At 54.9% G+C, this 26,343-nt stretch overlaps 2 protein-coding genes across 2 annotated transcripts in view; one reads left to right on the top strand and one right to left on the bottom strand.

Annotated features, from left to right (window-relative positions):
• Window positions 1–5,922, bottom strand: part of PEBP4 (phosphatidylethanolamine binding protein 4) — a 246,566-nt gene extending 240,644 nt beyond the window's left edge. Inside the window, exon 1 of the mRNA XM_081091130.1 lies at window positions 5,866–5,922. The gene's annotated coding sequence lies outside the window, so the exon portion shown is untranslated. The remainder of the gene's footprint in view (window positions 1–5,865) is intronic.
• RHOBTB2 (Rho related BTB domain containing 2) lies at window positions 5,341–25,614 on the top strand. Its single transcript, XM_081091126.1, has 10 exons — window positions 5,341–5,698; window positions 9,862–10,063; window positions 10,701–10,804; window positions 11,291–11,476; window positions 12,338–13,353; window positions 13,626–13,744; window positions 16,240–16,390; window positions 20,807–20,895; window positions 21,712–21,817; window positions 22,938–25,614. Exons 2-10 carry the CDS (start codon window positions 9,872–9,874, stop codon window positions 23,153–23,155), a joined length of 2,181 nt encoding a protein of 726 aa, XP_080947252.1. The 5' UTR covers window positions 5,341–5,698; window positions 9,862–9,871; the 3' UTR covers window positions 23,156–25,614.
• Window positions 25,615–26,343: the final 729 nt, after the last annotated feature.

The following is a 26,343-nucleotide window of genomic DNA, read 5'->3' as shown; positions in this document are numbered from 1 at the left end:
TCGGGCCAGCCTCTCCAAGCCTATCCTTGATTATTCCTGATCTCTCCTGAAATTCTAGAATTTTCTTTGGCTGAACTAGTCCCAATATTGTGAGTGATCATTTAAGGAAACTGAAAGTAGGGATGATTGCAAAATCAGATTCTCTTTCTGTCCATCTCTCCTCCCCCCAATACTTCCTTCTTCCATTCTCAGCCTTGGTAGCCATCAGCTGATATTTTGCTGAGTCCCAATTTGGGTCAGGATTTGCTCTAATAAAAAGAATGGCTGATAAAATAGAGGGCATCTGCCCTAGCTGGTTTGGCTCACTGGATAGAGCGTCGGCCTGGGGACTGAAGGGTCCCAGGTTCAATTCTGGTCAAGGGCATGTACCTTGGTTGTGGGCACATCCCCTGTAGGAGGTGTGCAGGAGGCAGCTGGTCGATGCTTCTCTCTCATCGATGTTTCTAACTCTCTATCCCTCTCCCTTCCTCTCTGTAAAAAATCAATAAAATATATATTTTTTAAAAAAATAGAGGGCTTCCATGCTAGGAACCTATATTGGGTGTCAGCGCTGGAATGAATCTTGGAGGTCACCTGACCTTGTATATGAGAAAGGCCCAGAGAGGAGAGGGAATTGTCGGACATCACACAGCTGCATGAGGACAGAGTCCAGGCCTCCTGATGGACAATGGACCACTCTTTCCAAATTACCACGCCAGTTCAGAATATGTAAATGCCCCACAGCATGGCATGGACCATGACCCCAGTTCTTGTCCCTGGAGTAGCCCTTGACGCCCTGGGGCGACCTTTGTCTTGGCCCCCAGGTGGGTGTCTCAGCCCACTGGGCCTGGACAGCAGGAGCCATGCTCTCCCTCTGAGTAAGACCCTCCATTTGGCTGACCAACCTGGTTGTGCCTCTTTGGGTGATTCACAGGGGACTCATTCCTTCTCCCACTGTCTTCCCTTGCCCTGTCCCATCCGCTTCAGCCCAGCCGAACCAGGAGCCTAGAGGGAGCACAGAGCAATGACAACCCGAAGAAAAGGCCAGTACAGTCTGCGGAAGACCTCTCCGGACAACATGTGAGTAGCCACTGGGTGGTGTGAACTCCCTCCCCATCAAGTTCTCCCACCTCATTCATTCAGCCATCAGGCTTTACTGAGCACCTACCGAGTGCTTGCTGCCAAAGCAGCCTTTTCAATAAGCATAGTTTCTTCCTAAAGAGTTCTCAGTACTGAGAGAGTAGGGGGAGGACTGCGGGGGGGCGGAGGGGGGCGGGGGGAAGACCCTAGAGAAGGGTGATAGAGTAGTGAGACTGGTATTATCAGGGGACAACAGAGAAAGAGCAGGGAACCCAGACTTTACAGGGGGTAGGAAGGCTTTCTAGAGGAAGCGACATCTCGGCTGAGACTTGAAGGATGACTAAGCATTATCCAGGCGCAGGAGGTGGGAAGAAGAAGGGTGTTCAGGCTGAGGGAACTGTTTGAGCAAAGGTCCAGGAGGGGCCATCCCCTTGCAGAGACCTGGCCGTGCCCCTGAGCCCTGGGCATGGGGGCTGAGAGACTCCCAGCTTTTGATTTGACGCCTGCCTCCTGCTGGGTCTCAGCATATTGAGATGCCTCTGCTTTTGCTCTCAGCTGGTTCTGAACTTTGCCCCAAGCACAGGGTGGCAATGCCACATGCCCCAGACTCTGCACACTGGGGGCGGGGATAGAGCTCCCATCACAAAGCCTGTGGCGTAGGCTTCATCCTGGAGAGGAGTGGAGAGAAAAGAGGTTAGGAGCCTGCAAATAGGTGAAGGGCTGGAGCTGCCTGTGAAGCAAATGGAACAGGCTGGAGGGGGGCACAGGGAGCTTGGCACTGGGGAAGGTTCTGCAGCGACACAGGGACAGGAGGGCTTGGTGCTGAGAGCCCGCTGTGTGGGCCTTTCTGAGAACCAGGATGGAGAGTTCTTTCCCCAGACGAGGCCTCCAGCTTCAGGAAATGGCAGCCATGTGATGTCCCGAGGAGGGTGGTTATGGAGATGGAGATAGATGGTGACCTAGCTATCTGGCTTTGGAGGGCTGGACAAAGATGAAGCAAATGTGGGGACAGGTTCACTGGGAAGGAGGCATCACAGAGGGCTTTGGCGAGGGAAGAGATGGAGGGGAGGTGGGAGACTGGAATCCTGCTTCCAGGCTGCCAATAGCCCCCCAGGCTGCAGCCACACATCGTCCCCCCTCCTGTCCCCACCCTGGGGTGACTAAGCCAGGCCATGGCAGAGCATTGCCCAGGCCTGCCAGTCCAAGGACAGTGCAGAAGCCCAGCTAGCTAGTGGCAGAATCAACAGCTGGTTGTGAAGCGCTCCAAAGAAATGGGCAAGGAGGCTGTGTGTGGGGGTGTGTGTGCATGCATAACAGAGATGAGAGGAGGCAGAGAAAGAGGCCAGGAGACTGAAAAAGCCTCCCACCAGGCCTGACTTGAGAAGTAACCTGAAGCAAGGAAAATGGACACTGAAGCTGGGGTGGGATGGGGCGGGGTGGGGGAGGGCGAGAGGGAGTCACCTGTGCTATGAGCCACTGCTGAAGGCTGGGAGCTGGGGACTGGGACAGGGCTCTGATAACTCCTTGGTTGCTGGTGAGGGACCCTGCCTGGGGGAATGTCCTTGTTTTCCAGGATTCTGGCATTGGAGGGCTGGGCAACAATGAAGCAAATGTGGTAGGCAGATGCTTGGCCCGGAAGCCAAGGTCCTGAGTCTGTCTTCAATAGGCAGGAGGGGTCAGTTAGTTGAAGGCCAGGGCTGCGTTGGGAGACCTGGCATCAGCCACAAATGAGGCAGAGGCGAAGGCTGGAGCTCGCTGGTGATCTGCCCCTCACATCCAGAATCTTCCATTGCCCTGGTGTGAGGAAAATGCTGGGAGCGGGTGCCTGGAGAGCCAGTCACGAGCTGGGAGTGAGAAACGACAGGCGGGGTCTTCGTAGACTGGCCTGAGGGAGGTGCGCAGAGGTCCCCAGACAGACCAGGGTGGACCGCGGATGTGATGATTCACAGTGGAAAAGACCGGAGGATCATGGGGGTGGAGGGAGAGAATTGGTTTTTGAGGAGCAGGGGACTTGGAGGGACTATGGCGCTGGGAGAGGGCTGAGTGGGGCTGTGACTGGGAACGCCTGAGAGGTGACATAGTCCAGAAGGACGTTGTTTTGAAGAAAAACTGAAAGGGGATTGTGGGCAGAAAGCAGGGCTGGGAATCAAGGTGACTCCCCGTCCCCAGCAGAGCACCTGGCTCTGCCCAGACAGTTTACCCCCAGCCCTCTCCCCAGGGCTAGATCCCAGGCTGAGCTGGCTTTTTCTACAGGGGGGGTGGGGGTGGGGGGCTGGAGGGCTGGGGGGGGGAGGGCCTTGGCTGGCCCAGTAGCCCCATGACTTTGGGTAGAGGGTGTCTGTTTTCCTGCTCTGTGCTCTACGGGGCTGTGCCTGCTGCCTGGACGTGCGAAAGGTGAAGGCAATAGGCTGGCACTCTGGAATTGTGAGGGGAACAGGGTGTTGGTGGAAGAGGCTCTGCCAATTTCCCCTCCCCTCACACACACACTCACACGTGGTAGCACCAAGAAGTGACTTCTAGCACCCAGAGATGATGGGTTGAGGCTCTTCAACACCGAACAAGTGGGAAGAAGACAGCTGTATATGGTTGTTTCTCTCCTAAGCATGCATTCAAGACACTATTTTCTGTCTTATGGAAAGTGAGTCCAAGCTACAGGTGTGAGGTAGCTCACCCTCTCTCATCCTCAATTTCTTCTTCAGCTCTAGGTAGATTCCAAAGGAGGCGGGGAAAGCATGCTTATCATGAACACCTTGATGGGCAACTTCCAATTCTACCCATTGGGGAACATGCTTCAGACAATGCAAAATTCCTTTTTAAGTTTGACTGGGGTTTTTTTTTGGGGGGGGGGGGGCAATGGATTTCTCTTCCTAATCATATTTTGCATGAACTAGTATTAGAGTGGATTTGCATTTTTGGAGCACAAGTTGGAGGTGTGATGGAGGGGGTTAAGTGAAAGGCATGCCACTCTGGGCTTTAAAAAGTGTCCAGAGGTAAACGACAAGATGGATAAAACCAGACTGAGCTAACTACTGTAATTACTAGCAGTCAGCATCCTTATAGTCAAACTAGCCTTGAGCACGGAAGCTTCCTTTGAGGACCACTCATATTACAGATGTCATCTCTTCTAACCTCTGTGTTACAGAGGAGTACATTGATGCAGAGCCCAGAGGTGTCTTCGGCACCACCTCCAGGACTAGCATCTTCATGGTATTTTTTCCAGAGGTCAAAAGATACTGGTGAACTCCAGGCGGCAATCGTATGGGGGTAGGATGGAAGTGGCAACTGCTGGAGGAGAAGGAGGGGGAGACAGCTTAGGTGAGAAACAGGTGCAGATGGCACTGGGCCCACCCAGTCCGAGGCACAGGCTGCCGCTGCAGGGGTGGTGATGGAGAGAAGACACTGGGCGCTGGGAAAATTCCCACGTTGGCAGAAACGCTGTCTCCATCGCCTCATGGGCAAGCAGTGGAGGGCTGGGTGTAAAGGACAGGGAAACAGTGTCGAGTTCTCCTCTAATTAATTCCCATCTCTTCTAGGACTCACGAGGATGCCTCCTGGAATTCTTTCTCAGCTTTCGGGAGGGAAGGGGCAAATCCCTTAGGAGTCCAGGGAGGTTTTGCGCCTCACCAGGTAGACTTAGAGCAGCGGTTCTCAACCTATGGGTCGCGACCCCTTTGGCGGTCGAACAACCCTTTCACAGGGGTCGCCTAAGACCAACCTGCATATCAGATATTTACATTACGATTCATAACAGTAGCAACATTACAGTTATGAAACAGCAATGAAAATAATTTTATGGTTGGGTCACAACAAGAGGAACTGTATTTAAAGGGCCAGAAGGTTGAAAACCACTGACTTAGAGGGACGCAACCTGGCACTGGGCGCAAGCCAAGCCTACCTGCTCCCTGCCACTCCCAGAGGGGAGACAAGGGGAGGGGGGGAGGGAGGGAGGGAGGGAGGGAGGAGCGGCGCCGTGGGCGGAGCCGCCGGGCTCCCAATCCCCTTCTTCCCCCGCCCTTTCCCCGCCCCCCAATCCCTTTCCACCAACCGCGCGCTGTGGTGGGCGGTGCCGGTCACCAGCCTTCTGGTGCAATTCATCACCCCCCTCCCCGGTTTTTTTCTCGCCAGTCTCTCTCTTTTTTTCCCCTTTCCTTTTTTTTGTGAATGAAAGGAGGAGGTCGCGAGCGGTCCCGGGGACTGCAAACGCGCTAGGCGTCCAGGCGGCCGCGCCTTCGGAGCGGGCCGGGCGGAGCAGCGGCGGCCTCGCCCCATCTCCGCTCCCGCGCGCAGCCCGAGGACCGGCGGCGGCGGCGCGGCCCGGCCCCGGCCCCGGCGCGCCTCCATGACATTGGGCGCCCGGGGCGCGGGGAGATGCTGATCCGGAAGAGGCGATGGCTGCAGCGGCGCGCGCGGCCGCTCCCGGCCCGCCGTCCTGCCCCGGCTGCTCGGGCGGAGTTTCTGATCTGACGCGCCAGGGCCCGGGCCTGTAGCAGGAGCAGCAGCAGCAGCAGCAGCTCGGCGGCGCCGGCATCGTCCTAACTTGCACGCGCGGAGTGACCCCAGACATTTCCCTAAAATGAGCGTGCTTAGCAGGAAGAGATGTGTTCCTTACACTAGAAATCACCCCGTCACATGTAGTGGTGTAAGTAAATGATTAATTTCTCTTATGGCCGCGTTGCAAACAGCTTCTGGGGACGCGCCGCTGCGCCCTCCGGGCCCTGTCTGCGCCCCTCCTGACTTCCCCTCGGCTCCCACTCCTCCCTGGGCGCTAGTTGCAGCTGCTGGGGTCTCAGGTGGCAGGGGACTTACCTTTTCCGGGTTTCTCTAGGGAAACGAAGATGACTTGATTGCCTTGGTGTGTGGAGGCCCTCTCCCCTTCCCTCTTTAAATTTATTTTATTTTTATTTTGTGTGTGTGTGTCAGGAAAAAAGGTCCAGAGTGGTGGAAATGTTTCCGTTAAAAACCAATGGAATTGGGGTGCTTTGCTTGTCGTTCCAGATATGTGTGTGTGTGTGTGTGTGTTTTCAACCCAACACATTGCAGTCTGTGCATCTGAGTTCTGGCGAACTGCTGGGAGAAACCTTCAGCCCTGGTCGTCGGTGTCGGAGAAGGCTTAGGCTGTGTTCGGCTTGCATTTCTGTTAATATGCTCATTCAAGATCCCTTTGGGCCTTGCTGACCACTGGATCTTCCGGGAGGCTCATCTCTCTATTTTCCTTCATGTTACAATGTCAGAGACTCTGGTCGGAGCCGCCTTTCATTTGAAGGCCACCCTCTCTGCTCATCTCTTCCCAATCCATCCCTCCCATCCATCCATCCATCCTCTTTTATTTTTACCTTCATTTTTAAGATAGTCCTCCCTTACCCATTTTGTAAGATGCGAGGTGTGGGATATTGGTTGCTAGGAGACAAGCCAGGCTCCCAGGGAGATTCTGTAGTTTCCTTGACAACCAGACTAGGGCAGCCACAGATGAACAAGCCTCCTATCAGCTGTGGAAGGGGAAGGGGCCTTTTCTGTGTGTTTGTGTGGGTGAGAGGGTGGGATTGGGAGCCAGTGAGGGCTGTAGGTAATCTGAGTGCACCTTGCCTTTGGGTCTGCCCTGAGTACACAGAGCTGGAGAGCAGCGGGCAAGAGGCTGTTTCTGGAAAGGGATCACGGGACCGGGTGGGAGGGAGCCTCTAGGTGACTCTGGGATCACTGAGAGAGGAGTGAATTGTGTGTTGTGATGCCAGGCCAGGGTGGCATGGAAGCTGTCGTTCACGGAGGTTATTCAGGAGTCTCGGAAGGCATGGGGATGAGGCATTTGTGCAGAAAAGTCAAGCGTCATTGAAGGAGAGAGTGCCAGAAGGAAGTGGGAAGTTGAGAAGCTCATGGAGTGGGTTATATCACCACACATCATCAATGATACAGTAAAGTAGCAATATTTTAGAGCAAAAGTCACATTATCGCTGGTGGCATGCTAGCTGCAGTGCAATAGGATCTTTGTTTAAGGCAGGCCCCATGAAACTAAGAGTTCTGCTGGCTCAGTCGGGCCAGGCTGCATCATAAAGAGCGATATAATTACACTTATAGATATGTAATCTAGCATTATATAATCCCACATTACATAAGAAGGCAAGGACCTCCTTTCAGCCCAGCCTCTACTGGCACAAATTCACCAAGATCCAGGAGACTTTCTTCCAAAGCCCTCATACCCATTTTCCAGAAGGGCAGACTGACACCCAGAGAAGTGAAGTGATTTGCCCTTTCCTGGATACGACAAAGAAGTTTACCAGTCAGGCCATTGGGATAGAGGTGGAGGGGGTGAGAATGATGGAAATAGGGAGGAAGCGAAGGAGGAGCAGGGGAAGGATGGGGAGGGGCCGTCCAGTCCGAGCAGCAACCATCAGGCCTGGTGTCTAAACTCACAGCACAGTGCACGTCGCTCTCCTACTCGGGTGGCTGTCCCCATGTAACCCCGTATGCATAAGGCAGTTTAAACTCAAGTGTTTCTGCCTCGCAATTCCCTTTCTGTACAGAGCACACTACTTTTCCATCACAAATGGTGAGGCTCTTCACGGTCGTGGTGGTCTGAAAAGGGAAACCAGGGCTTGAGGGGATTGATAGAACGTTTGGACAGACAGCAGGAAGATGACCTGTGGGGATGGGAGCGGGTAGCCACAGCCTCAGTACCACTTTCTTAGGAAACCAGACCGCCTTGCTGATGCACTTGAGCATGAGCACTTTATCATAAACTTGCTGATCTTGGACCAGCACTGCTCTGCTGTGCTGGCATCCTCCCTGCCATCAAGAGGCTCCTGGACTTAAGAACTGACCCTCCTTCTCCGTGCCTCCTCACAAACCACCCCCCTTCCCCCGCCTGCGCTAGAATCTAAATGTGAGAAAGAAGTTCTACTGGCTAGTATGTTTTCCTTTTTCTCCTACAGCTGTGTCTATATTTGTATTTGGGGTTCTATCTGTTTTGTTCTTCAATTGATAAAACAGAAACCGCAACCCAGATGATTCCTCCCAGCGCCAACACACCCTCCCTGCAGCCTGCTTGAGTCCAGGAGCTGTCAAACTAAGGTTCCTGGCCCTCAGCTCAGGAGGGAGAGCAGGGAGGAGGCAGCGTGGTGGTTACAGTAAAGGTTGCCCACGGGGACGGTGAGGATGGGGTGGAGAAGGGAGAGGAATGATGCTATTACCCTGACCCTGGGGAGGGACCTGCATGGAGACCCTTGCTGTTCCGGGTCCAGATCCTGTAAAATTCCAGGGAGGAGGCACTTGTCTCATTGAGAAGTCCTTGCTGCGCTTTCTGCTTAGGTTGCTGAGATGCTTCCACTTGCGCAAATCCCAGTTGCCATCGTTACTTGGGTATTTTGACTCCGCATGCCTGCATGCTGGCATCCAGTTACAGCCCGGCAGGAATGGCACTCCTGGGCAGCGGCTGGTGGCCTGGCGCTCGGACTGGGTGGCTCAGCAGTGAGGGCACCTGGACAGCCTCCACACTCCTCTGAGCTCAGCCTTCCTGGGCCTCGGAAGGTTTTCTCCAAGCTGCTCCAGCCCCCAGCGGACTTCATTCACACAGGGCACGTGAGCAGGGGCAGACCAATGACACTGGCCAAAGAAAGGCCTGATAATAACGCCCGGCTTCTGAGAGGGCGGTGCCAGCAGGGAGGCTGCCAGCAAAAGCCCCCTCCAGCCCAGGGCCCCTTCTGGTGGCAGCTTGTAAACACCGACATGACATGACGACATGACGCGTTGATTATAGAAGGTCCTCCTGCTTGTTAAGTTGAACCATCTTCTTCTGAGGGTGGACAACCCTCTCCCTCTCTGCCCTACACAGAAGGGAACTGAAGCAAGCATTTGCCCAGAAACCCAGGCCTCTTTCTGACCCTGTGCTCCCTCCCCCCAGCAGCCCCTGTCACCCTTGCAGCTAATTTAGGGAGTCTCCTTGTAGGAGTGTCAGGTGTCTGTTGGGCGGGGGGTCTCCTAGCCTGAGAATCCCTCTCCCTAGGAATGGGAGGTACAAGAGGGGGTGTAGCTTGCTCTTTCAGAGGCTGGCTGGAGGATGTTTGTAGGGCAGGCCTGGATAGCGGATGATAAGGCCCACTGGCCGTGGAGTGTATCGTCATTGGCCCATGGTTACCCATTACCTCCATGTCAAAACTGAGCCTGCCGCTGAGTGAGCCAGCCACACAGGCCACGTGACAGACCCACAGGAAGGATGGGAGGCCCGTGGGCTGCTCAGGTGCATCCAGAAGCCTCCCACCCAGACGGATTGGGGGGGAACTCTGGCACCTCCATAAAAGGGAGCTGGGGGCTTGGAAATCCACGACCGGAAAAGGAGAGAGAAGAAGGTGGAGGCCAGGAGAGCTGCCTCCCAGCTCTGACAAGTCCATTAAATTTTAAAGTGGCCCTGCCCTTGGGCCTGCTGGGAAGGGGTGGGACCTGGCCCTGACTCCGCTTCTCTCAGCTGTTTGTTGCTCTGCTGGCGGAGGAGAGTGGTGATGAGTGAGCTTCCCGGGCAGGCTCCCCTCCCTTTGGGAGAAGGGACAGCTCCACCTGGGTTCTCTCCAGGCCTCCTCCATCCAGAAGCCCAGGTGGAGGATGGCGGCCACCAGAGGGAGACAAGTGGTTCCTCCGGCAGCAAGGCTCCTCTCAGCCTGAGTGGGCTCTGCTGCCCAGAAAGCTGTCCACTCCTTCCTCCTCTCTGCTCGCCTGCTGGAAGAGGGGTGCCCCGGCCGGCCGAGGAGAGCTGCTGGCCCCGGCCCCGTGGGGACTGGTGTGCGAAGCCGTCTCGACCGCTCCTCTCCTCCCCCTCAGGTCCCAATTAATGGATTCTGACATGGATTATGAAAGGCCAAACGTAGAGACCATCAAGTGCGTGGTGGTGGGGGACAACGCCGTGGGCAAGACCAGGCTCATCTGTGCCCGGGCCTGCAATGCCACCCTCACCCAGTACCAGCTGCTTGCCACCCATGTGCCCACGGTTTGGGCCATCGACCAGTATCGGGTGTGCCAGGAGGTAAGGCTGCAAGGCCGCTGGGCAGGGGCCCACACCAGGCCTCCGGGCTTCTGCCCAATCCATTGCTTGGCGTCTCCAACCCTGGCTGGTGCTGAGCTCACGGAAGCCCCCGGGGGGTTAGGGTGGGGCAGCTGACGAGGAAGGAGCCCTGGGGAGAGGGCTGGGGGAGCCTACCCCAGGGTGGGTGGTCCTCCACCATTTGTGGTTAGCATGGCTGACCTGCTGCCGGGGCCCAGTGTCTTGTGCAATCCCAGCCCCAGTAATGGGGAGCCCCAGGGGGTGGGGTGGGGTGGGGTGTGGTTTGCAGCGATGAGAGCTGAGAGAAGGAAACTGCTGGCTGATACCAGAAGATCAGAGGCTGGTAGACAGGTGACCTGCGGGTGACGCTGGGAACCCCCATGACCCTCTGCCCGCTTAGACTCTCTTTCCTCCTGGGCGGCATGGAGGGCGCCCTTGTTCCTGAGTCTGTAGAGAAGGATAGAAAGGCTGTGTGAGGCACATGGGGCGGTGCTAACTCTGCCCTTCACCTCCCAGGCTGCCTGGGACCCCCCGGGGTGAGCTGGCACCACCCTGAGCTGACACGTGGGCCCCAAGAACTCCTACCCTTGACTCCCACCGCACTCTCCCTCCCCCACAGGTTCTGGAGCGCTCCCGAGATGTGGTAGACGACGTCAGCGTCTCCCTGCGCCTCTGGGACACCTTTGGAGACCACCACAAAGACCGGCGCTTTGCTTATGGGAGGTAGGAAGCCGCTGCTGCCTGAGGGAGCCCAGGGAGGGCTTCCCTACCTCCCCCAAAGCAGAGCAGCTCTGAGAAAGTCAAACTGGGAGGGAGGAGTAGAGCGGACAGGCCTGGCGGGCCCTCACGGGGAGCAGCGGGAGGTGCGAGGAGCGGGTTTGGAGTCAGGAGGCCTGGTTTCAGCCCCGGCCCTGCTGCCGACTAGCTCTGTGACTTTGGGCAATTAGGGGAGCTGTTCGGAGATGGTTTTCAGTCTTTAGGTGGTAAAAATAAGAGCCAGTAGGTCAAAACGAAAGCTCTAAAACACTAAATTAGAGCTACATAAGTTAGAGGTACTATTATTAATACATTTTGGGTAAGATCATGTGCACAGGCCACATGACAGGGGGGACTGCGTGTCGGGCTGGGTGGGCATGCTGTTCTCCCTGGTTCCAGGGGCAGGTACTCTGCTAGCTTTCTCTGCCCCAAACCTCGCACTCCCACCCCCAGGTCCGACGTGGTGGTTCTGTGCTTCTCCATTGCCAACCCCAACTCCCTTCACCATGTCAAGACCATGTGGTACCCCGAGATCAAGCACTTCTGCCCCCGGGCACCTGTCATCTTGGTGGGCTGCCAGCTGGACCTGCGCTACGCCGACCTGGAGGCCGTCAATAGGGCCAGGCGACCCTTGGCTCGGTAGGGACGCGGGTGCCTAGGAGGGGGCACTGAGGAAGACAGAGGGAGGGGGTGTCTCCATGGCTCCCTGCTGAGCCCCGAGGAAACCCACTTAGCCTTACATCTCTCCCTTCATTTAAAGCAAGTCTGTGTAGGGAGCGAGAGTGCTCCGTCTTTCATTCACTCATCTATTCCTTCATCTCTTACACACTGTTTGCAATACTGAGCAGCGCGAGGAGAGAAGGAGAGAAACAGTTTTGCATGAAAGGAGCCTATCATCTTGCTGGGAGATGAACTTAACACATTGCGGACGGATCACGAGAATTCTCATGTTTTCTGTTCTAAGGCTTGTGGCCAATCACGAGAATTCTTTAAAAAGATAGTAGCTTGTAAGAACATGTAACAAATAACTTCAAAATGCATTGGGTATTTAACTTGAAAGCGTGCCGTTAACATTTATGTAAAACGTTTTTTGTACTCGTTCAATAGAAACTTATCTGGCCACTGGGTAAAGCTAGCAATAAAACTACTGGCCTGCAATGTGTTAATATGAGAACATGTTAAAAACTAGTGTGAAAAATTGCATGCTGCCTGCCAAAGGGGGAAGTAGTGCTAACATTACTTTGGGCGGGAAATCACCGGGGCCTGACAGGTGCGGAAGGCTCCCTGGAAGAAGAGGGGACTGGAGGTAGGCCTTGAGGGCCGGCAGGGTTTGGTCGGAGAAAGGGCAGAGATTCATTAGGATTGAGCAGGGCAGGGGTGAGGCCAGGGAGAGTCTCCTCCCCCCCCACCCCCCCAAGCCTGGTGAAGAACAGGCAGGCCCCTTCCCCCTGTCCGCCACCCTCCCCAACATGACTTTGCTTTGCCCTCTTGAACGTCCAGGCCCATCAAGCCCAATGAGATTCTTCCCCCCGAGAAGGGAAGGGAGGTGGCCAAGGAGCTGGGCATCCCCTACTATGAGACCAGCGTGGTGGCCCAGTTCGGCATCAAGGACGTCTTCGACAACGCCATCCGCGCAGCCCTCATCTCTCGCCGCCATCTGCAGTTCTGGAAGTCCCACCTCCGCAACGTGCAGCGGCCTCTGCTGCAGGCACCCTTCCTGCCTCCCAAGCCCCCTCCCCCCATCATCGTGGTGCCCGACCCCCCCTCCAGCAGTGAGGAGTGCCCCGCCCACCTCCTGGAGGACCCGCTGTGCGCGGACGTCATTCTGGTGCTGCAGGAGCGGGTGCGCATCTTTGCCCACAAGATCTACCTCTCCACGTCCTCCTCCAAGTTCTACGACCTGTTCCTCATGGACCTGAGTGACGGGGAGCTGGGGGGCCCCTCGGGGCCAGGGGGCCCCCGCCCAGAGGACCACCGGGCTCACCCTGACCCACACCACCACCATCACCACCACCACGGCCGGGACTTCCTGCTCCGGGCCGCCAGCTTTGACGTGTGCGAGAGCGTGGAGGACGGTGCGGGCTCGGGCCCCGCTGGGCTCCGGGCCTCCACCAGCGACGGGATCTTACGGGGCAACGGAACAGGGTACCTGCCTGGGAGAGGCCGCGTGCTGTCTTCCTGGAGCCGAGCTTTTTTGAGCATCCAGGAGGAGATGGCAGAGGACCCACTGACCTACAAATCCAGGCTGATGGTGGTGGTGAAAATGGACAGTTCCATCCAGCCGGGGCCTTTCCGGGCCGTTCTCAAGTACCTGTACACGGGGGAGCTGGACGAGAAGGAGCGGGACCTCATGCACATCGCCCACATCGCCGAGCTGCTTGAGGTCTTCGATCTGCGCATGATGGTGGCCAACATTCTCAACAACGAGGCCTTCATGAACCAGGAGATCACCAAGGCCTTCCACGTCCGCCGGACCAACCGGGTGAAGGAGTGCTTGGCAAAGGGCACCTTCTCAGGTAGGGAATGTGCTTGGGAACTCGTAGCCAGAAGGCAGAGGGGTGCCCTCCCAGTGGCCTTCTGAGGAGCCCGGGCTCCGATTAGCGCTCGGCTGCTGAAGCCCTGCGAGGTGCTGGCTCCGCCTGGGGCCTGAGCGTGTGGCCAGGTGGCGCGTCCCAGCTGTGGCTTCGGAAGGAAGCATGTTGTCTGGGTGCGGGGTCGACCCTTGGGGTTGGTTGCCCCACATTCTTTCACCGCATCCTCGCGTGATGCTTTGTCTCCTCCTGGGCAGATGTGACCTTCATCCTGGACGACGGCACCATCAGCGCCCACAAGCCCCTGTTGATTTCCAGCTGCGACTGGATGGCTGCCATGTTTGGGGGGCCGTTTGTGGAGAGTTCCACCCGGGAGGTAAGGCTTCTTTGCCTTTGAGATGTGTCCTTTAATGGTGCTTTCCTCAGCATTTACGAGGAGATGGGCCTGAGGGAAGCTTATGAGGTGGTTCCCATAGCCAAGGATTCACAGTACATCAGGATGGACTTACAGTAACATCTTGACTCTGTAGTTTAGAAAGCACTTTCAATACATTATCTCAGATCGTCTCCCCCCGCCTCTCGGACATGGCTTAGCATTCCCGCTTTATACATGAGGGCAGCGAGGGCCTGAGAGGTTAATGACTCGTGCAAAGGTGTCTAAGTAGAAAGGAGAGGCTAGAACTGGAACTTAGAACCTCTGTACCTTGTTTTCTCCCTGAAACAACTAGAAAAAAAGGCCAGTGTGTCCCCGGCTGAACCCATCACTGTTTTCAAGTGTAAGTTTTATTAAGTGAGGCATGGTGAACACAACAGATCAGGACGAGACCGCCATTGAAAAGATACATTTTACACTCACAGATCCAGTAAGAGACGCACGCGCATGGGGGCTGAGGGGTGGAGCACATGTGGAGGCACCAGGGTTGGCCAGGAGACAGAGCAAGGGGAGCGGTGGGCAGTGGCCTTTATTGTGGTTTCCTGGGAAGAAAGGACAGGGAGAGGCAGGGTAAGCTCTCCGATGGGCTGGCTTGCTTCATGTAGCAGGCCTGGGGCAGAGGGGCTGTCCCAGTCAGCCGGTGCCTGGCTCTGGGGCGATTAGGGCAGGTGGACAGTGGCTAAGGGTGCGAGCTGATCAAGGAGGTGGTGGGGGTGTGGAGTCTGGATTTGCATACAAAAGGGATTCCTTTACTGTCTGTTGGAGCTGGCTAGCCCTGGGAGGGGCAGGCCCTCGGCTCCTGGTGCCACAGCATCACATATGCAATACCTTAATTTAGAAAGAAATTAAAAATAAAAGATAAAATAAAAAGGATGGGAATAATAAAAAAGTACAGAAAATAAAAAATGCTTCACGTCGTCACCTTTTGATCCCTTTGATCACGGCCACTCCAACTCACCTTAGGACAGAGAGTGTCAGCAGAGCTGCAAGGGGCCTATCAGTGTGTCCTTAGAAACACTCACTCAAGTCTGATCTTCGCATTCTCCCAGCTCAGCAGAGCGGCCTAGGCTGCGGCCTAGGTATTCTCCATCTTCCCTGAACTTCTATTCCATTAATTATTCATTAACTCAGCCTTGCAGTTAACAAAGTACGACTTTGTGCAGCTGCTTAAAGTGCTGAGCGTGCACGCGCGGGTTCCCGGCTGGTCTGGGATGTCTTGCGTGCAGGGGCTGGGTCTTTACTTCGGCCAGGCGCCCCTCAGCCAGCGCCGCCCCTTCGTGAGTGCTCGCCATGTACCTGGAGGGAAAACTGGACTGAACAACGCAGCACAGTCCCTGCGACGGGGAACAGGAATTTCCAGGAAGGAAGTCCTTTCGGGAGAGAAGCTAAGCGGAGGTTGAGATTTGAGTGGGTCTCTGATCCTTGAAGTGGGTGTGGGGTTGGGGCTTGCTAAGTGAGAGACTGGACTCTGCAGCCCCAGGGCTGGCCAGCCCTGAGCACTTCCCAGTACCACAGAAGCTCAGTACCACAGAAGCTCAGTACCACAGAAGCTCAGTACCACAGAAGCCCAGTACCACAGAAGCTCAGTACCACAGAAGCCCAGTACCACAGAAGCTCAGTACCACAGAAGCCCAGTACCACAGAAGCTCAGTACCACAGAAGCCCAGTACCACAGAAGCTCAGTACCACAGAAGCCCAGTACCACAGAAGCTCAGTACCACAGAAGCCCAGTACCACAGAAGCTCAGTACCACAGAAGCCCAGTACCACAGAAGCCCAGTACCACAGAAGCTCAGTACCACAGAAGCTCAGTACCACAGAAGCCCAGTACCACAGAAGCTCAGTACCACAGAAGCCCAGTACCACAGAAGCCCAGTACCACAGAAGCCCAGTACCACAGAAGCTCAGTACCACAGAAGCTCAGTACCACAGAAGCGCCTACGAAGCGCCAGCCGGTCCCAGCGCAGCCTACGACTCCGTCTCATGAGAAAGCGGTTGTTGAAGCAGCGCTGCCCTGAGCAGATCCCGGAGGCTCACAGGAGCAGCTTCGAGAAGCCAGCTGATGTTGGCTTGCCTGTCCACACCCCACTTGCTCTGCTGCCTGCGGGGCTGGGAGGAGCCAGGGTGTGGGTGCAGGTGACCTGAGGACTGCTGCCCGCATCCTCTAAGCCAGGGTGCCTTGGAAGGGTGCCGGTGAGAACCAGGTCCTTTAAAAAGCCGTTAGAGCCCTGCTCCCTGGGGCGGCCAGCAGATGGGCTGAGCACAGGCTGTCTCTCTGGGAGGCAGGCCTTTGGGGGGCCCTCAGCAGGTACAGAGGCTGCATAGGGGTGGCTCCCTGTTTGGGGGAAGACCGGCTGTGTGGGGCGGGGCCTTCTGAGTTTCTCAGAGTGAGTGACTCTTTGTGACGCCGACCTCACTGCCTGCCTCCTCCTGCCCCAGGTGGTGTTTCCGCACACGAGCAGGAGCTGCATGCGGGCGGTGCTGGAGTACCTGTACACCGGCATGTTCACCTCCAGCCCCGACCTGGACGACATGAAGCTCATCATCCTGGCCAACCGCCTCTGCCTGCCGCACCTGGTCGCCCTCACAGGTGACTAACGAGTGCGCAGACCTCCCTGGGGGAGGAGGCAGGGGACCCGCAGGCAGTGCTGGCTTCTCCCCGCTGGCTCCTCCCTGGGGATACACCGCTAGCACCGAGGGACCTGCTGACCTACAGGAAGCATGTTGACGTGTATGGGGCATTGGGTGAGGACACAGATGTGATGAAGTGTGTGAGAGAAAGATGCTCGATGGAGTCACCAGTAGGTCGTATCCAAAGGTGACTCCCGCTCAACAAAGGGTCTCCAGTAGATGCCAGTGCCTGGTGCTCCTCTCAGCGTGGCTTGCCTGAGGGGTCAGAGAGAGTAGGACGCAGCTCCCCGTTTCCACCCTTCGGTCCTCCTCCTCCTCCCCCTCCTTTGTCTCGTTTGGTCACATAAATCTGCTTTATTCTGTATTCTTTCCTTTTCCTTCTCCTCCCTTTTCTCTTCCTCCTCCTTTTCTCTTCCACCTTTTTTTTTTCTCTTTCTTCTTCCAGAAACAGACAATGATCATTGACCTGCCATTTCTCTATTTCACTGAAAAGATTGTGAGAGCTGGAGTTCAGCTTTTGTTTTATTTTATTTTTTATTTATTATTTAATCCTCACCCAAGAATTTTTATTTTTATTTTTTATTAATTTTAAAGAGAGAGAAAGAGAAACATCAGTTGGTTGCCTCCCATATTCTTCCTAACTGGATCAAACCCACACCCCAGGTATGTGCCCTGACCGGGAATCAAACTTGCAACCTTTTGGTGTCTGGGAAGACACTCCAACCAACTGAGCCACCCAGCCAGGGCTGGAGCTCAGCTTTTGGAAGGCACCAGCCTTAGAGGGCCCTCAGGTGGAACAGGGACTGAGGCAAGAGGGAAGCCAAGCAGCAGACCATGAGAGTCGGGGCCAGCAATGCAGACAGACAGCTCCTAGTGATGCTGGAACTGGAATCTGTGTGGTATTGGTGTTGGCGTTGGTACCTAGACTGGTGTTGATATCGGGGTTATATTCTTGGCTGGTCGGGGGGCGGGCAGAGAGCAGGGCCTCTGACATTGGGTCGAGGTTCAGGGAAGGCCCCAGTGTCAGAGCTACTGGGGCCCTGGGCAGATGATCAAATCTCAGATATAAGGGAAGCATCAACCTTATGATGAGAAATGGTCATAAGGTAGGGCTTGATCATAGGAAGACGGCAGGAATCATTGATCAGAACCGGAAGGGTAAGGGCTGAGCCTGCAAAGGGAGTCCAGGGGCCCCAGCTGGGGACACAGAGGGTGTAAGAGCAGGGAGCAAGAGGGAGGCTTCTGAAGATCACAGCTGTGACAGCATGGCATCTGCGCTGTCCATGAAAAGTGGTGCGGGCTTCCCAGAGCACATAAGCTGTCCACATCCTTGGGCCAAGTAATTCAACTTTATTTTATTTATTTATTTCAGAGAGGAAGGGAGAGGGAGAGAGAGATAGAAACATCAATGACGAGGGAGAATCATTGATCGGCTGCCTCCTCCATGCCCCTACTGGGGATCGAGCCTGCAACCCAGGTGTGTGCCCTGACCAGGAATAGAACCATGACCTCCTGGTTCATAGGTCAATGCTCAACCACCAAGCCACACAAGCCGGGCAAGTAATTCAACTTTAGAAAGACAATCTCCAAAGAAATGACTCAAAGGGAAAAAGTATATAAAGATGCTTCTGTAAGTTTGTTTCATCATGGCGGGCAATCAGAGACAAGTCAAATAGGCACTCCTGGTTAAGCACACATGGGTAATTTTCACGAGGTAGCCATTACAAATGTTAAATGGCAGTGATGCGCGAAAAGGCTCATAGAAAATAATCTTGAATGTCTTTCCCCATGAAATGGTCTATGCACGCTAGAAATCATGTACAAAAATGTATTGTGTATACCTTATCAAGTATCAGCAGAAAATGCCTGGTATGGTATAGCTGGTGATGCTTTATGTTTTGTGAGGTATGCTTTCTCTGAAGTTATAAATTCAAGCTTAAAACATTTTTATTAAATATAACACAATATACATATGTTCAGCTTAATGAATTATTATAAAGCAAAATGACCCATTTCAGGAGCTAGAACCTTCCAGCCACACAGTCGTCTTCCACCCGTCCCTCCCAATCACAGTCCTTCCCTCCTCCCCAGGAGTTACCTCTTTGCCTATTACTCTTTTGGGAGGTGCTTTTTATGGCCTCACTTCCTTGGCCTTCTTCATAGTTTTATCATCCAAATGATAAACCTGTTTTTACATCCTTAATCACGTTAGCATGGTTTTATTTTTTTATTTTTTTTAATAATATATATTTTATTGATTTTTTACAGAGAGGAAGGGAGAGGGATAGGGAGTTTGAAACATCAATGAGAGAGAAACATTGATCAGCCGCCTCCTGCACACCCCCTACTGGGGACGTGCTTTGAACCAAGGTACATGCCCTTGATCGGAATCGAACCTGGGACCCTTCAGTCCGCAGGCCGATGCTCTATCCACTGAGCCAAACCAGTTAGGGCAATGGTTTTATGTTTGATATACTTTTAAAGTTTTTTTTCATCTATAGCAGTGGTTCTCAACCTTCCTAAAGCCGCGACCCTTTAATACAGTTCCTCATGTTGTGGTGATCCCCAATTTCATTGTTACAAATTGAACATAATTAAAGCATAGTGATTAATCACAAAAACAATATGTAATTATATATGTGTTTTCCGATGGTCTTAGGCAACCCCTGTGAAAGGGTCGTTCGATCCCCAAAGGGGTCGCGACCCACAGGTTGAGAACTGCTGATCTATAGGTACCTTGTTCATTAAAAAAAAAAACAAAAACAATTTTCCTGCCTTGGCCGGTGTGGCTCAGTTGGTTGGAGCGTCGTCCTGTGCCACGGGTTCGATTTCCAGTGAAAGCACATACTCAGGTTGCAGGTTCCTTCCCCGGGCAGGTTGCATGGGAGGCAACCTATTGATGTTTTTCACATCGATGTTTCTCTCTTTTCCCCCTCTCCCTTCCTTTCTCTCTAAAATCAACAAAAACATATCCTCAGGTGAGGATATAAAAAAGAGAGAAAGCAGAAAATTTCCCCTTGCAAAGCACCCACTGATCTAGAAAATTTAGATTTTTTTAGTTGATTGTATTTCTATGTAGCACCATACTTCCCATAGACCAGTAATTAGACATAGAGGCTAGATCACATTCACATTCCGTTTTCGTTGGGCAAGACAACTTCATAGATTGTTTCTGTGCTTTTCTCTCTTGTCGTGATGTTATCAGCCATTGAGCATCATTGCCTGGATCCATTAATTTATTAGCTGTGAAATGGTAGTGCTTCAATTCAGTCATTCCTCCTTTGTTTATCTGTTGGAATATTTCCAGAAAAGCTCCTCACCTACTGTTTGGTTAACCAGTGGCATAATTCAAATAGGAGAGGCAGGTGACTGCTTGATTCTTTCCTTTTATCCAGATTTCAAGATAAATTGGTTTCCTATCCTTTCATCCTTTGAGGGTGACCAATTAGGTTTTTGTTTTGTTTGTTTTTTTAAGTATTATTGTGAACCCTTAGATCAGTGGCTCTCAACCTTGGCTGCACATTAGAATCACCTGGGAATCTTTTTAAAATCTTGATTTCTGGGCCTCATCCTCTGGAAATTCTGTTTCTTTGTTATGGGGTGGGGCCACAATATTAGTAACAAAGTGGTTCTATGGAATGAGGTATTTCAGGATCCTTGTGTTCATTTCCTGACGCAGACCTGGAATTAGCCCTTTCTCTATGAGATCCTGGTGCCCGAGAGCCGGAAATGGCATTCACGGCTGCAGCCTGAGCACCAGGAATGCTCCTTCTGCTGCGAGGGCTGTTGTCGCTAGGTCGTTTCCATGTCGCTAGGACTGAGCTGGGAAATACATTTTTAAAGATAAAATACCTCAGGAGTTTATACTGATACTGTTAAAATTCAGGACTAAAAGTGTTTACTTCTTCAGTATAAACACTAACTTAAAAAGCAACATTAGTACACAATTCGTTCTAAAATTTAAGTTAATACCAGCAGCTAGGTTTAATCTGGAGTTCTAACTCATAGTTCTCAGCAAACCTGACTTCATACCCTCCCCCTGGCAGTTGCAGTGGCTGATTCCATCAGGGGCTTTCATCCTACGTGTATCAGACTATTTGGAGCAGCATATGTAGCTTGAAAAAATCCTCTTAGACAATACTAACATTCTCCTTCCGTTCCCACCCCGCTCCGTTGGGGTAGTCTTGCTCTAATTCCAGTTACCTTGCTGGTGGGAGCCGACTCTAATCGCCTGTGGCCTTTCCTGAGCCTGCTGGGACTTGCCCTTGGCCTTGTTCTCTCTTTGCCCTGCAGTAGGGCCCCTGCTGGGGGGTATAAGTGAGCACATGGCCACTCATGTGCTCCTTCAGCTGATTCCTGGCTGTGTGTGTCACAGAGCAGTACACCGTGACCGGGCTGATGGAAGCAACTCAGATGATGGTGGACATCGATGGGGACGTCCTTGTGTTCCTGGAACTGGCTCAGGTATGGTGGCCAGGGAAGGGCTCTCTCCAACAGGTTCAACTCTGGGCTCTGTCTGCCCATTGGCAGTGAAAGGGGAGGGGCTGGGAGGTGGTGGGTAGGAAGGGAACCCATTGTCAGACGCAGTTCCCTGACTGGGAGAGTCCTCCTCCTCCTCCTGGCCAGAGGATGCACCCTGACCTGCCAAGAGGAGAGCTGGCGTGGGAGCGTGGGGCTGAGACTTCAGGCAGCCATAGGGTAGGGGGGCGAACCCCAGCCTCCTGTGTAGACATGGCTGCTGTCTGCCTGAGGTCAATTAAGGGACACGCAGGACTAAAATTAACTGCCCACCTCCTTACTCCCATACAAATTAGCAGAATCCCCCACACCGGCCCTTCTAGCACTAAAGATCAGTTCTGGAGTTAAGGCATGCCAGATTCGAGGCTTGCAGACACACCTGGGAAAGTCAGCTCTAAGCCTAGTCATCAACACCTTAGTGTAGACTGCTTTGGCCCCGGCCAGGGAAGAGAAGGACATCGCCCGGAGTAAGATCTGAGGAGGCAGACACAGTAGGAAGCCACAACGTAGGGCCTGGGATTTCCACGGATGCTGGCACAGGACAGAGGCGAGGTGGTGGTGCTGGTGGTGCTGGTGGTGCTGGTGGTGGTCATGGTGGTGGTGGTGCCAAGAGCGTGTGTGGCTGTGCCTCTCCAGGTGGGCTTTCCCACTCGCTGCACGGCCTTCGCCACCTGCACTGAGGTTCTGCTCTGACAGCAACCGGAGCTGCCCGAGCTGACCCCGCCCGGGGTCTCAGCACGGCGCCCTTCTGTGTTTCCCCAGTTCCACTGTGCGTACCAGTTGGCAGACTGGTGTCTCCACCACATCTGCACCAACTACAACAACGTGTGCCGCAAGTTCCCCCGAGACATGAAGGCCATGTCCCCAGGTGAGCAGCCCCGGCAGGACCTGCTGATCCCCCGCTTCATGCTGAAGGGGCCTCCACCCTGGTCCAGATCTCTGACCGGGCCCCAGGGCACCCGGAAGCTGCCACAGGTCCTTGGGTTGGGCCTAACCTGACCTTGCAGGAGGGAAGCAGCCTGCAAAGTTGCATCCGGCCAAGCAGAGGGGAACAGCGCGGCCTGGTGGGCAGTGCAGCTGGGGACCGGTGGCAGCTCGCTCCACCTGTCTGGGCTTCTGTGTCTCACACGTATAAAGAGGGTGTAGGACTAGAGGCATTTTCTCAGACTTCCTGGACAGGACTCCACAGTAAGAACTACATTTTACATGGTGACCCAGGACCCATATAGAAAAGACATAAATTGTTCGTAATTCTGCTCATGGTACTACACTGGTTTCCCAAGGTAGGAATGGCCACAGGCCACAGCTCGGGCAACACAGGTCCGGATAGCCTCTGAGGCCCTGGCACTCTGCCTCTGCGTCACGAATGTGCCAGGTCCTGGGGCCCAACAGGAACTGCACGGGCACCTGGGAGAGGTGTCCCTGGCCTCCCCGAGTTCCTGCCACTCGGTGTCCTCGAGGGCCGCACTGGGCAACCTCACTCTGCTGGGCCCTTCTCTCACCCCCTTCTCTCCCTTTCACCCTTGGAGCGTTTTCTTTCTAAAGCCCAGCCCCAATCACATCACTCCCCTGATTCCAAACTTCCCGTGGCCCCCTACGCCTCTCGGAATCAGTCCTTACCCCTCAGCCTCGCCTTCTCGGTCTGGCCCTCCTGCAGCCCACGCCCCCTTCAGCTCAGAACCTCAGCTCTGCCGGATGCTGCCACCTCAGCAGGTGCCGCACCTGCTCCCTGCCTCATTCTTCGCCCCCCTGTTTTATTCCCAGTACACAGGAAGCACCCCTTGAGACCTTCCCATGGGACCTTCTCTAGGGAGCTCTGCAGCCAGGTGGGGGCTCTGTGAAGGCAGGGGCTCCCCCTTGCGGCCCAGGGCCTGGGATGTGCTCCTGGCTGACAGGTCCCCGAGGCATCCGGGTGGAGGTGGGGGTCCCGGGGCTCCTCTCGCCCCTTCTGCCTGCCTTCTAACCGAGCCCCACTGCATTCTCTCCAGAAAACCAGGAGTATTTTGAGAAGCACCGCTGGCCGCCCGTGTGGTACCTGAAGGAGGAGGATCACTACCAGCGGGCCCGGAAGGAGCGGGAGAAGGAGGACTACCTCCACCTGAAGCGGCAGCCCAAGCGGCGGTGGCTGTTCTGGAACAGCCCCTCCTCCCCGGCCTCCCCCGCGGCCTCCTCCGCGTCCCCGTCTTCCTCCTCGGCCTTGGTCTGAGATGCTGCCGCCCTCTTCTGACTCTGCTGCTCTGTGCCCGCCTGCCCTTGCCCCTCCGCTCTCTGCATCGCCCCCTCCACCTCCCAGGGACAAGGGCACCCACCTAACCAGGACCCGAAGGGCGGGGCTGTTCTCACCAGCCACCAGCTCAGCCAGAGAGGAGCCGGGCCTCATGGGTCAGAACAGGGACCCCCTTCGGAGGCCCCCAGTTCTGAAACGGGGCGGGGGACAGCTCCTGGGAGGTGGGAGCAGGGGACAGCTCCTGAGAGTGCTGACATCCTGTCTCTGGGCTGGACAGCCCTGGAGTCAGGGGGGGAACTTCCAGCCATGAGAGCTGTGGTCTGTGGAGGCAGCCCCCTCCCGGGAGCGCAGTGCACAGGGAGGTCCTGCCTCTAGGGGCCATAGTTTTCCACCAGTGGGCTTGGGGTTGCAAATGTTTTGTGGGCATTTCCACGCGGAGCCTACTCAAATCCTCACCGGAGAAGTCAGGGTAGATAAGCCTTCAGGGCCCCGCCCAAGGCTTCCACTTCCTGGGTGCAGCTGCCGGAGGCCACACCTCCCGGGTGCCTCCCGGGCCGCCAGCAGCCAGGCCTGGTAAAGGGAAGTGGAGTTGTTCAGAGCTCCAGGCCTAGAAGCAGGGTCTCCTGGTGCAGTGAGAAACTTCTCCCTCCACTCTCCTTCACACTCCGAGATGGGCTCCAAAGGAAACAGCTAGAACAGGGAAAGAAGGAAGCGGGCGGAGGGGGTCTGGACGCAGCAATCCTGGGCTCCTCTGGGCTCCTCTAGTTCGCATGGCTTCTTACGGGGTGGGGCAAAATTAGCAAAAAAAGAAAAAGCAACAAACAAAACCACCACCAACAGAAACACTCTAGCCTCTATTCCCTCAAAGAAAGGACAGAAAAAGACCTTGTATGGCTTACATTTTATAAAACCAAACAGGCCCCCGCATTGATGAGACAAAGGTTTAGACTACAGAAGTGTTTCGAGCCCTGTGAGGAGAGGGCTGCCGCCTGCAGTGAGGGGTGCCCGGCTGCCGGAGGCCCTGGGGCAGCAGCAGTCCCAGGCCGGACACCAGTCCCAGGCCTCCAGCCTGCGGGCGCTGAGGGCCTGGGGCGGGGGTGGGAGGGAAGCTGGCCTCGGGGGTGGACCGTGGCCTTGGATGGTTACTGTTGCCCATCATGAGAGGCAGGTTACCCTCCTCACCTTCAGAGGTGACCCCACAGGATGTGTTTGGAGGGCGGGTTGGGGGAGGGGTCCAGGGCCAGGAAGAAGGTCAGTGACTGGGGAATAGGAATCTCGGCGATGCAGGCTCCTAGGACAGGCCCTCCCTTAGTGCTGGTCTGGGATAAAAGGGGACGAGGAAGGGAGGGTGGAGCCGGGGCAGCTCCAGGGTCGTCCAGAGAAGAGGAGGATGAGGAGAGCACTTGCAGCCCCACGGGGAGAAGCTGGGCCGCGATGGTCCTATTTCACTCCCACATCCTTTCTAGGCAGAAGACAGAGTTTCTCTGGTGAGGGTGGAGCCGGAGGGACACTGAGCTCCGGGCTCCGAGCTGCGGAGCCGCCGGGCCGGAGGAGGGACTGGCTTTAGGGCCAGGCCCCGGGGTGGGTCCCACCACAGCCAGGCTTCAGGTCTGGGAGAGAACAAACTTGCAACCAAGGAAACCTTTGTAACAACCCCGTGGTGCCAAGACCTAGAGATTTCTGGTTAAGTCTTCGTCAAAAGAAGCAGCAGGAGGTGGCTGAGTGGCTGTGACCCATGCTGTCGGAGCCCAAGGCCCTGGCTGCCTCCCCTCCAGCTCCTGCAGGGTGGCTGCTGGGTATGCCGGTCGCGTGCTGCCCTCTGCTGGCCGGTCTGTGGCCTCGGGAGGCTGAGGAGCAATGGGAGGGGCAGGGCGGGCAGTGTAGGGGGGAACAGCTCTGCCCCCAGCACCTTTGCTCTGGGGAAGGAAGCAGGAGCCACGGTCTCCCAGGAGCTGTAGGTGAGAGGAGGAGCCAAGGCCTGAAGTCCACGAGGAGGGGAAGTGGGAGTCTATGAGTTTGCAGGGCAGAGCCCTGGCCAGTGGGGGGAGAAAGTGAGGGTGGCCCAGGAGGCGCAGGTGTAACCCAGAGACACCACTTGTGGGGTAGGGGGGCAGGCCGGGCCTGGGGGTCCCTCTCCCAGGGAAGGGCATGGAGGAGAGGGAAGGAGGGGCTATGATTCCAGTCCCCCGTGGCCCTGACACTTGGAAATTCAGTCAGAGCAGGAACCCGGCCATGTGGGGCGAGTATGAAAGCATCCGGGGAAAGGGAGGAGGGCGTCCCACAGCGAGAATGGACAGCCCAGGACTCATGTCACTCCGAGCTGTTCCAGAGGATGGAGGACGGACGCGGAGAAAACAACAAACCCACACTCTTTTTATATGAGGTTTCATATTTAATTTGGTCATGGATTCATAAATACATGAATATTTTGTACTTAATGGCTTTCCTTGTATTGTTATTGATATTTCCAACAAACTTCAAAGGTGCACTTTTCACTGGAGAGAAGCATGAAAAAATACCCAATCACTAAGGAAATACTGAGTGCGTATGAAGTGCGAGGTGCTATGTGAACTGGACATAAAACAAAAAGACAACTTCATGGTCTCGTGACCTTTTAAATAAATAAGACAACCAGGCAGCTAAGAAAGAGACAACCACGCTGGAACCTGACTGGAAAAGTCATTCACATCTGACGACGCGTGGGCAGAGCGTCTCACAGTACAGCAAAGGCAGGAAGTACCTGGCCTGTCTCATAGCACCAAGGATGAAATTACGGGTGCCGTTCATGTTTACAGACTAATAAAGGCCTGAATAAATAACCAAATAGGAGGAGGGAGAAGGGAGAGAGTCTTGTTAATGCTAAGTTATCAAATATTAGCACCGTCCACTTCTCTTCGAGACCAGGGCAGACAGCGGGAGCAGAACCCTGACCCCTGACGTGCAGCCCCAGAGCCAGCTTGGGCTGGACGTCACCAGTATGACTGGAAGTGGCACATGACCTAGCAGGTACCTGGCACAGCTCCCACCCTCCTCACACACATCCAAAGATGAGGGAAAGGAGACCCAGGCATGGATGCCCAGGTCGGGAACAGCTGACCCAGGGCCGCACCACTTCTCATTTGTTAAAATCCCTCTATAAATATTCAAACACAACAATCACATGGGAG

This window comes from Myotis nattereri (genome assembly GCF_964212035.1).
Source record: "Myotis nattereri genome assembly, chromosome: 5".
Lineage (NCBI taxonomy): Eukaryota > Metazoa > Chordata > Mammalia > Chiroptera > Vespertilionidae > Myotis > Myotis nattereri.
Note: the sequence above shows the minus strand (reverse complement) of the source record. Positions and strands in the feature narration are given on the sequence as shown.